Source organism: Typopeltis vanoorti, chromosome 8 (assembly GCF_054136105.1).
Source record: "Typopeltis vanoorti isolate ZY-2024b chromosome 8, IOZ_Tvanoo_1.0, whole genome shotgun sequence".
Lineage (NCBI taxonomy): Eukaryota > Metazoa > Arthropoda > Arachnida > Uropygi > Thelyphonidae > Typopeltis > Typopeltis vanoorti.
The window spans coordinates 59615062-59632737 of NC_143556.1; the positions used below are offsets into that span (position 1 = coordinate 59615062).

Consider the following 17676-nt stretch of genomic DNA (forward strand, 5'->3'; position numbering starts at 1 on the left):
TGGTGGGGCAGTTTAACAGAGACAGAAGGTTACAAGTGGAGTCCAAAAGCTGTGGGACTGGAGGTATTTCACTCCGAGTTTTGAGAGAATGTGCTAAAGGTAAGATAGTGCTATTACATAAAGGCGGTAGCAGACTGTAAGTGTTTAATTATAGGCCAGTTTGTGTGTAGTGGAATTGTTCATGAGGAGAGTGTGTTTCAGATACTGAGTACTCTGGATGTCAGTAAAGCTGTGGGACTGGAGGTATTTCACTCCGAGTTTTGAGAGAATGTGCTAAATAACTGACAGCTCCTTTGACCTGGCTTTTCAATGAAAGTCTGGCTACTGGAAAGGTGCCCAGGGAATGGAAGGAAGGTAAGATAGTGCTATTACATAAAGGCGGTAGCAGACTGCAAGTGTTTAATTATAGGCCAGTTTGTGTGTTATCAGTAGTTGTTAAGATCTTGGAGAAATTAGTGAGACCATATAGGGCATTGGGCAGATGAGGGTAATGTTATCTGTCAGAGTCAACATGGATTTGTTAAGGGGCGCTCTTGTTTCAGTAATATGCTAGCCTTTTATAATAAAGCTACAAGAACAGTAAATGAGGGAAAGCAATATACTACCATTTTCTTAGATTTATCGAAGGCATTTGACAGTGTTCCACATGATAAGCCAATATTTGAGTTGCAGGACATGGTTTTTGATGTCAGGTTGGTCAACTGGATTCAGGATTGGCTGTCTGATAGCTATCAGAGAGTTGCGTATGGTGGGGCAGTTTAACAGAGACAGAAGGTTACAAGTGGAGTCCAAAAGCTGTGGGACTGGAGGTATTTCACTCCGAGTTTTGAGAGAATGTGCTAAAGAACTGACAGCTCCTTTCACCTGGCTTTTCAATGAAAGTCTGGCTACTAGAAAGGTGCCCAGGGAATGGAAGGAAGGTAAGATAGTGCTATTACATAAAGGCAGTAGCAGACTGCAAGTGTTTAATTATAGGCCAGTTTGTGTGTTATCAGTAGTTGTTAAGATCTTGGAGAAATTAATGAGACCATATAGGGCATTGGGCAGATGAGGGTAATGTTATCTGTGAGAGTCAACATGGATTTGTTAAGGGGCGCTCTTGTTTCAGTAATATGCTAGCCTTTTATAATAAAGCTACAAGAACAGTAAATGAGGGAAAGCAATATCCTACCATTTTCTTAGATTTATCGAAGGCATTTGACAGTGTTCCACATGATAAGCCAATATTTAAGTTGCAGGACATGGTTTTTGATGTCAGGTTGGTCAACTGGATTCAGGATTGTCTGTCTGATAGCTATCAGAGAGTTGCGTATGGTGGGGCAGTTTAACAGAGACAGAAGGTTACAAGTGGAGTCCAACAGGGCTCAGTACTGGGATCTATATTGTTTAACCTTTATATCAATGACATTGTCAGTGGATTGCAGGGGGATATTCATTTTTTTGTGAATGATGTGATGCTGTGAAGGGTTATTAGTAATAGTGCAGATGTGTTAGCCCTGCAAGAGGATTTGAATAAGCTAGGTAGATGGGCAAATGAATGGGGATGTCATTTTAATGCAGCAAAATGTAAGGTCTTTAAGTTTGGGACACATCGATTGGACTCTGCATACTCTATTGGAGGAGCTGTACTGGAGGAATTAGGGGAGAGACGAGAGATCTGTGGTTGATGATTGATAGAAACCTGAAATTCAATGGACATATTGCAAAGGTGGTGAAGGTTAAACCGAGGATTGCTGCAATAATGAGAAGGTCGCTGACCTGCAGAGATAAAAGTGTTATCATTCTGTTGTATAAGACCCTGATCAGACCACACTTAGACTGTTGTTCTAAGTGTGGAAAGGGTACAAAGGCAGATAACAAAGATGGTTTCAGTACTGTACAGTGGTAGTTATGAGGATCGGCTGAGGGAATGTGGACTGCAGAGTTTGGTAGATAGAAGAAGGAGAGGTGATATGATTGAGACTTTTAAACTGTTGAGAGGTGGTTACAGGGTTGACACTGGGGAGTTCTTTCGCTTGGTTGATCAGCGTGAAGGAGTGATGACAAGGGCCATCCTTGGAAGTTATGAAAGGAAGATGTGAACAAGAGGGTCAGGAGTGGTTTCTTTGCGTGGAGGTCTCATGCAAGAAAGGGGACCAACATAGTAAGGGAGGCTAAATCAGATTATGCAAAAATCTAGCTGAGCCATCAAAAGGAAATCCAAGAGTTCTTTCATTATGTTGCAAGCTAGAGGAAGAATCATTATGGAAGATTAGCCTTAATGAGTGATGAAGGTGACAGAAAGCAGATAAAATAGTTGAGTCACTGAGTGAACACTTTGCAAGTATATGTCATTGAAGTGAGCTTACTGAAGTAAAATGTGACAGACACTGATGTGGAAACAAGGGTGAATGAATTAGAGGTTCTTAGGATATTGCTGCATCTCAATATAAATATGGCCTTGGGATTAGGTCTATCAGCTCGCATTTTACATGAATGTGCAAGGGAACTGCCTATGAGTAAGATGTTTAAGTCTCAGTTCTCGCAGCATTCCAAGGGAGTTGAAAGAGATCAGAATAATTCCTTTGCATAAGGGAGGTTCTAAGATGACAGTAGCAAATTATAAACCAATCAGTATCTCAGGCATGCTGAAAAAGTACTGGAAAAATTTGTCAAAATTATACATTAAGTGGGGGGGGGGCAACATGGCTTTGTGAAGAGTCAGTCATGCGTTAGTTATTTATTAACTTTCTATAATAGAGTAATTGCTGAGTTGAATAAATGAAATGGCTACACGAAGATACTGCTGGATGTTGCAAAGGCATTTGACAGAAGACTACATGAAACTCTGTTATGAATATTAGAACAAATGAGGTTGTATATGACACTGGTTATGTGGATAAGAGGATGGCTGCTGGACAAATATCAAAAAGTGTTATATGAAGGGAAAAATCAAGGCAGAAACAGGTGACTAGTGGCATGTCTCAAGGTTCAGTGCTGAGACTCCTACTACTGTGCTCAGGTATGGTCTCCTGGAGAACGTGGGGATTATTATTATTATTATTCAGGCCTCCATGGAGTCAAAAGACTCATTGTAGGGAGGTCCTTCCTAAGAACCTAAAGTCCGTCAAGACTCATTGAGGGGAGGTGCCCCCTAAGAAACACAAAGTCTATCATACCACTCTTTAAACTCATTGACCGTTCTCGCTCCCACCACTCCATCAGGCAATGCATTCCACGGATCAACCACCCTCCACGCAAAGAAACCACTCCTTACCCTCTTGCTCACAGTTTCCTTTCATAACTTCCAGGGATGGCCTCTTGTCATCACTCCTTCCCGCTGTTCAACCAAGTGAAAGAACTCCCCAGTGTCAACCCTGTAACCACCTCTCAACAGTTTAAAAGTCTCAATCATATCACCTCTCCTTCTTCTATCCACCAAACTCTGCAGTCCACATTCCCTCAGCCGATCCTCATAACTATCCTTGTAAGGATAGTTATGAGGATCGGCTGAGGGTCCGGCTAACAGTCCTGAAACCATCTTTGTCATCATTATTTGTATCCTTTTCACAGTTAATTTATCCCCTTCAAATCCTGCGGACCAAATCTGAGAACAATAGTCCAAGTGTGGTCTGATCAGAGACTTATACAACGGAATGATAACCCTCTTATCTCTGCAGGTCAGTGTCCTTCTCATAATTACAGCAATCCTCTGTGTTACCTTTACCACCTTTGCAATATGTCCCCCTAAACTTCAGGTTTCTATCAATCATCAACCCCAGATCTCTTGTCTCCCCTACTTCCTCAAGTATAACTCCTCCCATAGAGTATGCAGCATCCCATTGATGTTTCCCAAACCTCAAGACCTTACATTTTGCTGCATTAAACCGACATCCCCCATTCATTTGCCCATCTATCTAGCTTATTTAAATCCTCTTGCAGAGCTACCACACCTGCACTATTACTAATAATCCTTCCCAGCTTCGCATCATCCGCAAACAACTGAATATTCCCTTGCAATCCACTGGAAATATCATTGATATAAAGGTTAAACAATATAGGTCCTAGTACTGAGCCCTGTGGGACCCCACTTGTAACCCTCTGCCTTCTTGAAACTGCTCCACCATACACAACTCTCTGATATCAGACAGCCAATCCTGAATCCAGTTGACCAATCTGACATCCAGACCCATGTGCTGCAACTTAAATATCTGCTTATCATGTGGCTCCCTGTGAAATGCCTTCGCTAAGTCTAAGAAAATTGCAGTATATGCCTTTCCCTCATCTAATGTTCTTGTAACTTTATTATAAAAGGCTAGCATATTGTTAAACCAAGAGCGCCCTTTCACAAATCCATGTTGACTCTCACAGATAACATTACCCTCATCTGCCCGATGCTGTATACGGTCCCTCACTACTTTCTCCAAGATCTTAACAACTACTGATGACACACAGACTGGCCTATAATTAGACACTTCCAGTCTGTTACCACCCTAATGCAATGGCAGTATCTTACCTTCCTTCCATTCCCTGGGCACTTTTGCCAAAGCCAGACTTTCATTGAAATGCCAGGTTAAAGGCACTGTCAGTTCCCTAGCACATTCTCTCAAAACTTGGGGTGAAATACCATCCAGTCTCACAGCTTTACTGACATCCAGAATACTCAGTATCTGAAACACACTCTCCTCCTGTACTTCTAAACCTTGAACCAGTCCTATCCCTCTAACATTAAAACTGACTCCTCTAGGATGAAATACTCCAATAAAGTGTTCATTGAACATTTCTACTATGTCCTCTGCATCAGTCACTCTATTCCCATTTTTATCCCACAATATCATTCTTCCACAGTCATTTCTCCTCCTACTGGCCACATAGCTAAAAAATTCCCTAGGATTTTCTTTGGATCTTAGGGCCAATCTCCTCTCATATTCCAGTTTCGCTTTCCTTACCACACTAGTCACTCTTCTGGCCTGTGTCTTATATTCTTCATCTGTCTCCTTATATCTCTTCCATAGCCTCTTTTTCGCATGCAATTCCTGTTTAATATTGTTTGCATTCCACTTTACTCCAAATCGTGTCCTCTTGGAAGATGTTTTTCATCTCTCAATGTATGTCATCTAGACTTGCTGCACTGGCATGAATGAATAGAACAACTCTTTTTAGTTCCTCCTTAATGAAAATTTGATTGTATGGCTATTACATATTGGTAGAATAGTTTAGTTACTGTTTATGTCATTATTCTTTCAATATTAAAAATTCAGGAGTGTGGGAATCTGCGATTCTAGCAACATTGTGTCTGCCATAGCTTTATTATGTGTAACAACAACACATCTATTATGGTCCCAGGTAGACAAATGATGGTAGATCAAATTTTCTGGATTTTACCGCATACAATTTTTGCACTGATTGTTGATTAATGAATGGTGTAAATTAGATCCAAGATTGTTTTTGATTCTGATGAATGACATAACTGGCCATGGCCCGAGTACATTTAAAGACTATTAGATTTGATGTGGTGGGGTAGCTATGAAATATACCCCATGCTCTGTCTAGATCATTTTTCACTGCTTGACGCTTTGGGTTCTTCCATGGCTTTGGATAGAGTGAAAATCGAAATGATGTTTTTGTAATTGGGGATTGTGTGCTGCCTGGACAGTACAATCAGTGATATATACTTTACTTTGTATTGAAAGGTGTTTGACTGACTGCTTCAGCATTAAATTTGCAAGATGAAAAAAAAAAAAAAGATATTCCAGTCAGCTTGGTTCATTTTCCACAAGGACATTTGTGTAGGAGAACGTCCTTCTGGTGAAGATATATTGCAAACAACAGGAAATGGTTGCTTTCATGGATGTTCCCTTCAACATTCCAAATAAGAAGTGAAAAGATGGTAGGAGAGTAGTAGGGGTGTCAGATTGTATAATCACTTGCAGAGTATAAATGGAAAGCCATACTCTGCAAGAGACTCTGTTATTAAGAGGGGAGAGGTCATGATTGTTGAACATTGACTCAATGATATGACCTTGTCTATTTGTGTGGCACTACCCAGAAGAGTGTTGTATCCATTAATCAGGATAAGTATGGGCTCAAACAATTGCAATATAAGATTATCAAGTTTAATCTCATTTAACTCCTAACCCAGTGATAAATAAATCCCACAGATATGGAAATTATTACTGTTTACAGAGCAGTATTAAGTAATACATGTTGGAGTTGGAAAAGAGTATGATTGCCAATCAGGATAGCTATTCCACCATGAGCCTGGCCATCTCCAGTTCTTTCCTTAGTAATCACAGTAAAATGCCTTAGGGTTTGATCCTCACTGGGTTTTTAAATATGTTTCCTGCAGGCAGAAACAGAAAGGTTTATGTTTCTGCCGCAGAACCTTCATATCATCAATATTATGGTGAAACCCAAACAGTTTCATTGTAGAAATTTTCCTATTGTTCTGCCTTTGTAGGCTTGCCGATTTCCAAGATATTGAGAGCTTATCTTTGCCAGGCTTATATTTATCTATTGAATTAGTGGAGGGCCAGTGCCCATCTCTTCTTCTGTAAAAATATTTTACAGAATTAGTGGATGGCCAGTGCCCATCTCTTCATCTGATGTGTTTGGATCATTTAGTGAGTTTAGTTTATTCTCATTAGATACAAAAGTATAAATGTTTTTTATGATGGTGTCTGCCGGTTTATCTTTAGGTGAGATGATTGCCATGATTTTCTTGACAAGTGGGTTCTCATCAAATGGGATCATTTTGGAGTTGTTTCAGGAGTGAGACTGTATGTGGCATGACTGACATGCTTCATAGAGACGCACTCAGCATCGTAGAGTTCAGGTATGGGGAAATTATCAGATAGTGAAATAAACATATGGGTTTCAGTTGCTATTGATATTTTTTAAATTTTTGTCACCTTTTCAGCATAAGAAGATTTCATGATAGGTGTGATGGTGTTGGCTCCCTCTTTGCATCCTGATATGATATATTTTGTCCTGTTTTTATCTTTTGCATTTCTTTTTCATCCTTCCTTCTTTGGTATACAAAGGAGAATGCGGGATGATCTCCCTGACAGTTGACACATTTAGTATTTTTTGCAGAGCAAGATTTATTATCATGGGCTTTGCTACCACATCGAACACAGGTGGCAGGTTGGTATGTTGGTATTTCTGACATTTAAAAACCTCTCTATGGATTACTGATGTACAGCCTAACAGGACAATTAAGATACTCTGCAATTACAGATGTTGGAGGTTTAGGTGTGTTAAAAGTAAGGATGATGTGATGGTGTCCTTATCAGAATACACCTCATTCCAGTCATCCCTAATCTTTAAGCTCTGAATATATGTTTCCTCAAGAAGATTCCATTCTGATATCACTCCTCTAGAAGAGATTGGTTATTTATGAGGTGATACTATAGCTCCCAAACTATTTACAGCTGCATTAGAAGTCTTCAGAAGCCTTGATTGGGAAACAAAAGGAATAAACATAAATAGAGAAAGGTTGCATCATCTGAAATTTGCAGATGATGTTGTCTTAATTAGCAGATAATTGATAATCTTCAATTATCTGCTATTAAGTCTTTCTGGAAGAAAGACTAAATCAGCTAAATAAAGCCTCCAGAGTAATTGGATTAAAAATAAATAGAAAAAAAAAAAACAAAAATAATGATGAATAAATACATGAACCAAAGAACTGTCAAAGATGTAAACCATGAAATAGAACAAGTTACCTCATATGTATATTTGAGGATAACAACTGCTATCCTCAAAGAATAACAACTGTTATCCTTTGAGGATTGCCAAAGCAAAGCGATTGAACAAAGAATTCACCTTGGATGGATGACTTATGGTAAAATGAGAGACAGATTCAGAAGTGATATTCCTATGAGTCTAAAAAGGAAAGCTTTTGACCAGTGCATACTTCTTGTTCTAACATACGGGGAAGAAACATGGACTTTAACAGAAGCCCTGAACAAAAAGCTGAGTACAGTACATCTCATGCAGAGAAGTATGCTAAAAATGACATTAAGAGATACGAAAACAAATACCTAGATAAGATCTCTAATAGGTGTCATGGATATTATCGAATACATTAAAGAGGCTAAGTGGAGATGGATGGGCCATATTGCCAGATGCAATGACTAGAAAAACAAGAGTGGAGACCAATGGATTGAGCAAGACAAAGAGGAAGATCAAGAAGGTGGAGGGATGAACTGGAACAAGTTGCAGGAGTCAGATGGATGGAAGAGGCAGAAAACCGAGTGGTCTGGAAAACCATTGGGAATGACCTTTGTCCAGCAATGGGCAGAACCAAAAGGTTGAAGAAGAAGAAGACTGTAATTGGTATTCTGCTCATTGATGTTGCACTGAGTAATTTTTCTGAGTGTTGCTGAGTTTTTCTTAAACTGTTATGGGTGATTCTGTAAGTCCTTAACTCTTTTGAATAAAGAAGGATAACATTTTAGTTATTGGCTTTTCATCTATTACACGGATGAAAAGAAAAACTTATTTATGTTGTAACATCTTTTGTTTTTTATGTTATCCTCTCCAGTAGAGGCTGAAGAGGATAACGATAGGTATAGAAACAGTGACAATGCCTTGATTCTTTATACTAATGCCAGGAGTATCCAGAATAAAGGAGATGAATTGATGGCGCTGATAGCATCAGCCTGTCCAAAGATTATTGGGATTTCTGATACATGGTTGACGGAAGATGATATACTGACAGGAATAGAAGTAGCATGGTATAGCATTTTTCATCAGGATAGAAAGGGAAAACACAGTGGTGTATTGCTTATGATAAGCGATAACTTATGTCCTCTCAGATTACATGATTTGTAGGGCAATGGCACTAATGGTTTTGAAAGCATATGGTGTGTGTGGTAGACGTAGGCATGACAGGATTTTAGTGGGGGGGGGGGGTATTGCTACAAGCCAGGGAGCATAGAGGGTGAAGAGCAAGAGATGTTGAGGCAGTTGAGCTTGGCAAGTGCAAGAAGAATGATTGTTATGGGAGATTTTAACAGCAGTATAAATTGGGAAGAGGAAACTGCATGTAGTAATAAGGAAATAGAATTTCTGGAGTTCTTGAGGGAGAAATGTCTTAGGCATGTAGTAGAAGAAAAATGAGGTTCAAGAGTTTTAGATTTGGTCATACTATCAGAAGAGCTGATTATAACTGAGAGGGATTCTCTGCCCACATTTGGAGAGAGAGTGACCATGTGGATTTGACTTGGAAGATGAATAGACTGTGGGAGTATCAAAGAGAAAGGAATGTATGTGGAATTTTAAGCAGGACATTATAATAGTGTTGGATGTCAGCTTGGAGTAGTTTCATGGATGGTGGAGTTGGAAAGGCAAGATATCATCAGTGCTTTGAAACTTGTGAAGAAATATTTATTGGCAGCAATAGTAAGTTGTATACTGTGAGTGAAGAAGCAAATTGGTGTAAAGTGGATGAAAAACAATATCAAATGGGAACTGCAAGAAAAAAAAAGAAGTCGTTCAAGAGAGAGATATAAGGAGAAGGGTGGTGAGCAGATGCATGAAGAATATAAGAATTCAGACGAGGAGAGTTAAAGAAGGCAAAACTGGAATATGTGAAGAGATTTATATGCGTGGATAGGCTTATGTGTTCATCTGACATGTTGTAATAGATTTCATGGTATGATTTTTTTTTTTTTTTTAAACCTAGATGGTGCCATATTAGGACTTTAGTCTTGTGTTGCACACTACAATTACTTATACTAGCCCCACTGTTACACTGTATTGTGGTTGTCTTGCTTTTGTAACAAACTTTGTGTTGTGTGCTCTGACGATGCTGGATATAATACCAGCGAAATATTAGCTTCTAAGTTAATAAATAGTTATTTTCTTAGCCATCCGTGTTCATATCATACCGTGAAATCTATTACAACATGTGAAGAGATTGGTCCTGAGATCCAACGAAAATCCTAAGGAATGCTTTTGCAATGTAGCCAGTAGGAGGAGAAACAATTGTGGAAGAATGACATTGTTGGATAAAAATAGGAATAGAGTGACTGATACAAAGGACATAGCAGAGTTGTTCAATGAACACTTTAATTGGGGTATTTGATCCTGGAGAAGTACGTTTTAATACTAGACAGATGATGCAGGTTCAACGTTTAGAAGTGCAAGAGAAAAGTGTATTCCAAATACTGAGTACTCTGGATGTCAGTAAAGCTGTGAGACTGGATGGTATTTCACCACGGGTTTTGAGAGCATGTGCTAAAGAACTGACAGCTCCACTGACCTGGCTTTTTAATGAAAGTCTGGCCAAGGGAAAGGTACCCAAGGACTGGAAGGAAGGTAAGACAGTGCCATTGCATTTGGGTGGGAACAGACTGGAAGTGTCAAACTATAGACCAGTTTGTATTTCATCAGTAGTTGTTAAGATTTTGAAGAAATTAGTCAGTGATCATTTATAGCATTGGGTGGATGGAGGTAATGTTATCTGTGAGAGTCAACATGGATTTGTTAAGGGACACTCTTACTTTAGTAAGATGTTTCCCTTTTATAATAAAGTGACAAGAGTGGTTGATGAGGGAAAGGCTTATTCTGCCTTTTTTTTAAAAATTTTTTTTATTTTTTATTTTACTAAGGCATTTGACAGGGTATCACATGATAAACTGATATTTAAGTTGCAGCACATGGGTTTAGATGTCAGGTTAGTGAACTGGATTGTGGATTGACTATCTGATAGGTATCAGAGATTTGTGTATGGGAGAGTAGTATCAAGATGGCAGAATGTTACAAGTGGAATCCCACAGAGCTCAGTACTAGGACCTGTATTGTTTAACCCTTATATCAATGACATTGTCAATGGATTGCAGAGGAATATTTAATTGTTTGCAGATGATGTAAAGGTGGGAAGGGTTATTAGTAATAGTGCAGATGTGGTAACCCTGCAAGATGATTTGAATAAACTGGACAGCTGGGAAAATGAATGGGGTTTCAGTTTAATGCAACTAAATATAAAGTCTTGAAGTTTGGGATACATCAATGGGAGGACGCATACTCGGTTGGAGAAACTGTACTCGAGGAAGTAGGTGAGGCAAGGGATCTTGGAGTGATTATTGATAGAAACCTGAAATTCAGGGAACAGTATTGCAAAGGTGGTGAATGTAATCCAGAGGATTGCTGCAATACTGAGAAGGATGCTGATCCCTCAGAGATAAAAGAGTTGTCATTCCATTGTATAAAGCCCTGATCAGACCACACTTGGACTATTGTTCTTAAATTTTATCCCCATGATTTGAAGAGGATAAATTAACCATGGTAAGAGTGCAGAGACAGATAACATGGATATTATCAGGACTATACAATATTAGTTGTGAAGATAGACTGAGGGAATGTGGACTGCAGAGTTTGGTAGATAGAATGAGAGGTGATATCGTTGAGCTTTTAAACCGTTGAGAGGAAGTTACAGGGTTGCCACTGGATATTTCTTTGGTTTGGTGGACCAGTGGAGGGTGGGAAACGAGGAGAAGGGGCTATCTCTGACAGTTACGAAAGAAAGTTGTGAGCAAGAGGGTGAGGAGTGGTTTTTTTTGCATTGAGGATGGTTGAACTGTGAAATGCCATGCCTGATAGAGTTGTGAGAGCAGGAAAGGTCAATGAGTTCAAGGAGTGGTTTCATAGGCTTTGTGTTTTCTATGATGGACCTCCCATGAATGGTCTTGTGACTCCATGGAGGCCAGAATCATCAGCATAATAATAATAATTATCCTGTACATCTCCTGATGATACCTATCAGGAATTTGATGATCATTATGATAATTATCAGCTTAAACAGCTTTCTGATGAAAATAATAATAGGATTATTGTTCAATACTTTAGATTTATTTGGAAAAAGGAGCGTATATTTCAAAGAAATTTCAGTTAAAAAATTTGTCTTCTTGTTTCCTTCTCCCAAAAAGAATGTACACCATTGATTACTTTGATTGCTGTAAACAGTACTGCCTACTGTTTACAGCATTCCATTCTTATACTGCTTCAAGTGTCATAATCAGATTGGCTGTTCTGCCTGAAGTTAGGTTCAAAGAACATATGAAGTACATCTTTCATTCAATTTTTCCCTCAGAATATTATGTAGATATATGCATAATAAATAACAAGGTTAATATTTCTCTAGCAAGGTCATAGACAAGCTTTCATGACAAGGACATTAGAAAAGCTTTTCCGTTCACTATCACATCAACTTAATATGTTTGCAATGTTAACATTCAGAAACAATTTTATGAGAATAATGAAACAGTTTTCCCATTACAGTCCATATGCCGTAGTAAATAATGCAGCTATAATCTCCTAGCGATTGCTCTAATAAAAAAAAAGGTATATATTTATTTCTTGGGACATATCATTTTCTCATACTTAAGCAATAAGATTATCCATTCGTTTAAAATTATTACTTTTGTGATTTTATATTTATTTTGATTTAAATATGAAAAACTGCTCTTATTAGATTTAAATAAATCTCCTAAATTTCAAACTAAATTATATAATTTAGTTTTCCGTATAAATAATTTTTTTACTAAGATTAAGTTTTGTTTCACTAATATTTATTTACTATCATTTATTGGTTTTCTTTCTCTCATCATTATTTTTATTTATTTTGAATTTAATTAGTTTTTCAGATAAACAACTTTTTTTTAATACCGGATCAACTTTCACTAATTTATACTATCATTTAATGGCTCTTTCCCCTCAACTTTGTTTTTATTTATTTTGAATTTTCTTAGTTCCACCACAAATAGATAGAATGAATTCTGCTGCAGAATTGTATGTTAAGGAGGGAGATACTATAATGATCCTATGTCCAGTTCAAGAGAAAACCAGTAAGCTAATAATCGCATGGTTCAAAGATGATAGATATCTTATAGTACAGGATTTACCGCCTCATATAGATGTAAATTCTGATGGCCTCTTTTTAAAAATAATGCGAGCCCAGTCTTCTGATGCTGGATTGTACAAGTGTGTAGCAAGTAATCTCGCAGGGGAAATTGAGCATGAAACTAAACTGCAAGTTTTAGGTTAGTTTTATATATCTTTCTTTCTTATTGCAATGATTTTTCAAAAATTAATAAATATACTAGATGACATTAGCATTCACAAAAATATTTTATTCTTATTGCAGTTGTATATTAAATAGGCTATTATGCTAAATATCAAAGTGTCAATGAGTATGATGCTAGTATTGAGTATGAAGTAGTCAATCAGAGAAATGTGAATATGTTTTGTAACTGTTTGTGAAATGTTCACATACACATAAATTGAGATTTCATAATAGTTTTAACTGACACTCTTAACTGATTTCCAGATCACAATAATTGAATCTGGAACCATTTTGACATAATTACTATAGACCTACTTTTAGTTTGCTTAATTTCACTGTTGATAATGATTCTAAATATCATATCTTGTTAAATAATAACTGGGCAGAATTATTATAATCATTTTTAATTGTTCTGAAAGAGAAAAAAAAATAGTAATAGAAAACATAATCTTAATAAATCTTAATAAACATAATCTTAAGGAGTGGGTGGAGAGCAGATGTATGAAGAATATAAAACTCAGGCCAGGAGAGTGACTAGTATAGTAAGGAAGGAAAAACTGGAATATGAAAAGAGATTGGCACTAAGATACAAAAAAAATTCAAGGGAATTTTTTAGCTATGTAGCCAGTAGGAGGAGAAATGCTTGTGGAAGAATGACATTGTGGGATAAAAATGGGAATAGAGTTACTGATGCAGAGGACATAGTGGAGGTTGTTCAATGAGCACTTTATTGGAGTATTTCATCCTGGGGAAGAAGGTTTTAATACTAGAGGGGGGTAGGGCAGTTTTGAGATTTAGAGATGCAAGAGGAGAGTGTGTTCCAAATACTGAGTACTCTGGATATCAGTAAAGGTGCGGAACTGGATCGTATTTCACCACGGGTTTTGAGAACATGTGCTAAAGAACTGACAGCTCCTTGGACCTGGCTTTCAATGAAAGTCTGGCTACAGGAAAGCTACCCAAGGAATGGAAGGAAGGTAAGATAGGGCCATTGCAAAAGGGCGGTAGCAGACTGCAAATGTCTAATTGAGGGCCAAGCGCTGTGGATGCGATTTGAAGAGCTCCTGATTCAGATAAGTTTTACTAGGAATAATTAAGTATATATTCGTAATTGTTTAAGTAAGAGCGGCTGTAAACATTGTACGCTACTGATATTATTAGTGTGGGGGTTTTTTCTTGCCTAAATTAAATTATGAAATCGTTATTATTAGACCTAGTAACCTGCAGGAAAAAAAAAAAAAAAGAAAAAAAATGGCGGCGGCATTGTCATTCCATGATTTTAATTTAGATTTCAGTCGTTTTGTTAAGTGTGAGGTCTGTTATATGTATTCCTTCGATTACATAAATGATTTGTGGATGTTTAGTGCGGATGGAAGAAGGGTGTGTGCGAAGTGTGACCTGAACGAGAAACTGATGAATGCGAATATGAAATTGATGACAGAAATTGCTAGTACCGATTGTGTCGCGAGTGCATATTTGAAAGAGAAGGATGGTGGAAAAGCCGGGCGAAAAAATGTTAAAAAATCAGGATAAAAGAAAAAGAGCGATTTGGCAACCGTAACGGATGTTAAAAGGGACGAACGTGAACCGGAAAGAAACGAAATTGAGAGAACGAATGAAAGTAGAAATGGCATAATGCAGAAATCACAAGTAAAAAAAATCGAGAGAATAAATGATAGCGAAAAAAGAATGAAAGATGGCGAAAGTTGGATGCATGTTGGAACGAAAGTACTGAACCAAAGAAAGATGAATGACAGTAAAAGTGAGAAGAATGATAGCGAAAGTTGGACGCATATTTGTCCGAAAGTACGGAAACAAAGAAAGATATGTGAGAGTGAAAGTGAGAAGAATGATAGTGAAAGTTGGACGTATGTTGAACCGAAAGTACGGAAACAAAGAAGGATGAATGAGAGAGAAAGTGAAAAGAGGGGGTCGAGAGTTAGAAAGATTTAATGATAGAGAGAATTTGTCGCGAGGTTCGGAAGGTGAATTGGATTGGATGAAGCAAGAAGTGAAATGGATGCAGAATGAAATTAAGAGAATTCAGGTCAAAACTATTAAAATAAACAATGATGGCATGAAAGAGTTAACGAAAGATGAGCGAGTGGTGTTTTATGGCAACTCCATTATTAAAGTTGTGCTAGAGGATAAAATGCACAAGGTATGTTTTCCAGGTGGTAAAATGAGTAGAGTGATTGATGCATTGAATATGAGGCGGGAGCAAGCAAAAGAGTTAATTGTATTAATTGGTACAAATGATTTGAGAGAGAACAAAGAGCATGTCAAAATGAATGTCAGGAGACTGCTTGGAAAGATAAAAGAGAATAGTGTGACTGGAAGGCTAGTCAGTGTGTTGTTTATGTATGATTGTGGTGAAATGAGGCGGAGAGCAAGGATTATTAATGATATTCTGGCTGAAATGGGTGAGGAGATGGGAGTACAGTTTGTTAATGTGTGGAATGAGTTTGAGGGACGAAGTGAGCTGTATGGGAGTGATGGACTGCATTTGAGTGGTTATGGTGTGAGTCGCTTATAGAGCTGCTGGAAAGTAGAGAAGTGAATAGAGAGAATGAATCAGATCGAGAGGGGAGTGATGTGGAAGAGCAGGAGAGTAAGACAAGAGAGATTGAAGAAGTGGAAATGAATGGGGAAGTGAGTGGTATGAGTATAGAAAATGAGAGAATGGGTGTGCAAGAGGAGCAGGGCAACGGGGAGGCTCAGAGTGGACAGGGGGGCTACACAGTGTGAGAAAGGTGGATGCTCCAAAAGGAGGTGAGAGCATGTGTAGGCAGGAAAGTAATGGGATGACTAGGGATCAAGAGGAAACAGCTGGAATTGCAAAGGGTTCTAAAATGAAGAAGCAGAAAGGGAAATGGCCCCAGTCCAGCATGGAGAGATCACATCGAGTGAGTGGTATCAGTGGAACTAGCTGGAGATCCAGAAATGAGTTGTTGTGTTTGTATACCAATGCTAGAAGTATAAGAAACAAGGCAGATGAAATGGTTGCACTAATTGCGTCTGTGCACACAGAGATTGTCGGAATAAGTGAGACATGGTTAGATGAGGACGACATCCTGACAGGAATAGAGATGGAAAGGTATGATGTGTTTCGTGAGGATAGAAGGGGATAAAAAGGGAGGGGGGTGCTATTGATGATAGAGAAAGAGTTATGTCCATACAAGGTAGAGATGCAAGAGGGAAATAGGGCCAGTGGTTATGAGGCAGTATGGTGTGAGATAGAGTTAGTATAGACCTGGTAATGTGGATGGTGGTGATAGTGAAATGTATAGTCAAATAAGCCAAGCAAATAAGAAAAGGGTGATCATTATGGGTGATTTTAATTATGGCAATATAGACTGGAATGAAGAGATAGCAACTGGAAGTAAAGAAAATGTGTTTCTTGAGTTTTTGAGGGGTAACTACCTCAGACAGTATGTAACAGAGGGCACACAAGGATTAAGGGTCTTGGATTTGGTCATCTGATCGGAGGATGTAATTATCAATGAGGTGTCAAATCATCCACCAATTGGTGAAAGTGATCATGAGGTGATTACCTGGGTGGTTGCCAGCAGTGCAAGGACCCCTGTGAAAAAAGAGTATATGTGGAACTACAAGGGGGGGGTGATTATGAAGAGCTCAGGAGACAGCTTGCAGGTGTAGCATGGAATGAGGAGTTAGCTGGAAAAGAGATCAATGCAGCTTGGGGGATTTTCAAAAACTGTTTAGTAGATGCAATGTCTAAATGTATACCATGGGTGAGAAGGTTAAATAAGGTAGGTGTGAGATGGATGAATAAAGAGATTAAGCATGCAATACAGAGAAAAAGGGCATTGTGGAGGCAGCATAAGAGAAGTGGAAGTAACCAATTTCATGAGGTCTACAAAGACCAGGCAAGGAGGGTGACTTGGTTGGTGAGAGTAGCTAAAGAGAGGTATGAACAGCAGTTAGCCATTGAAGCCAAAAAGAATCCTAGGGAGTTCTTTCGATATGTAGCCAGCAAAAGAAAGAATGATTATGGAAGGATGACATTGATTAGAGGAAATGGTATAAAGACAGCTGTTGCAGAATGTGTGGTGGAGATACTTAATGAGCAGGTCATAAAGATCTTTTAATTTTGTGAATGTTACTTCATGGAGAGATTAAGAGTAGTTGATGATGGGGAGGAGAGACTGACTGTAAGTGAGGAAGAGGTATTTGGGGAGTTGAGTAAACTAGATGTAAATAAGGCTGTGGGACTTGATAATATATCACCGCGTATTCTGAAGGAATGTGCCAGAGAGTTGACACCTGACTTCACATATTTTTTTAATACGAGTCTTGCACTTGGTCAAGTTCCTAAAGAGTGGAAGGAGGGCAAGATTGTGCCACTTCATAAAGGACATGATTGAACTCAAGCATCAAACTATAGGCCTATCTGTGTGTCAGGTGTTGTGGTTAAGTTGTTGGAGAAGCTTGTGAGAACTAGAATCCAGAGTTGGGTTGACAACAATGGTATAATCTCTGATGGACAGCATGGATCTGGGAGGTCATGTTTTAGTAATCTACTTACTTATTACAATAAAGTGACTGCTTCCTTGGACAGAGGAGAAGGATACACAGTAATATATGCTGTGTTTATGCAGAAT

At 38.4% G+C, this 17676-nt stretch overlaps 1 protein-coding gene across 1 annotated transcript in view; it reads left to right on the forward strand.

Moving 5' to 3' along the window:
* LOC150104025 (hemicentin-1-like) overlaps positions 1 to 17676 on the forward strand; it is a 427367-nt gene that overhangs the window by 348006 nt on the left and 61685 nt on the right. Inside the window, exon 15 of the mRNA XM_090396384.1 lies at positions 12738 to 13028. Coding sequence (XP_090252510.1) covers positions 12738 to 13028 — 291 coding nt within the window. The remainder of the gene's footprint in view (positions 1 to 12737; positions 13029 to 17676) is intronic.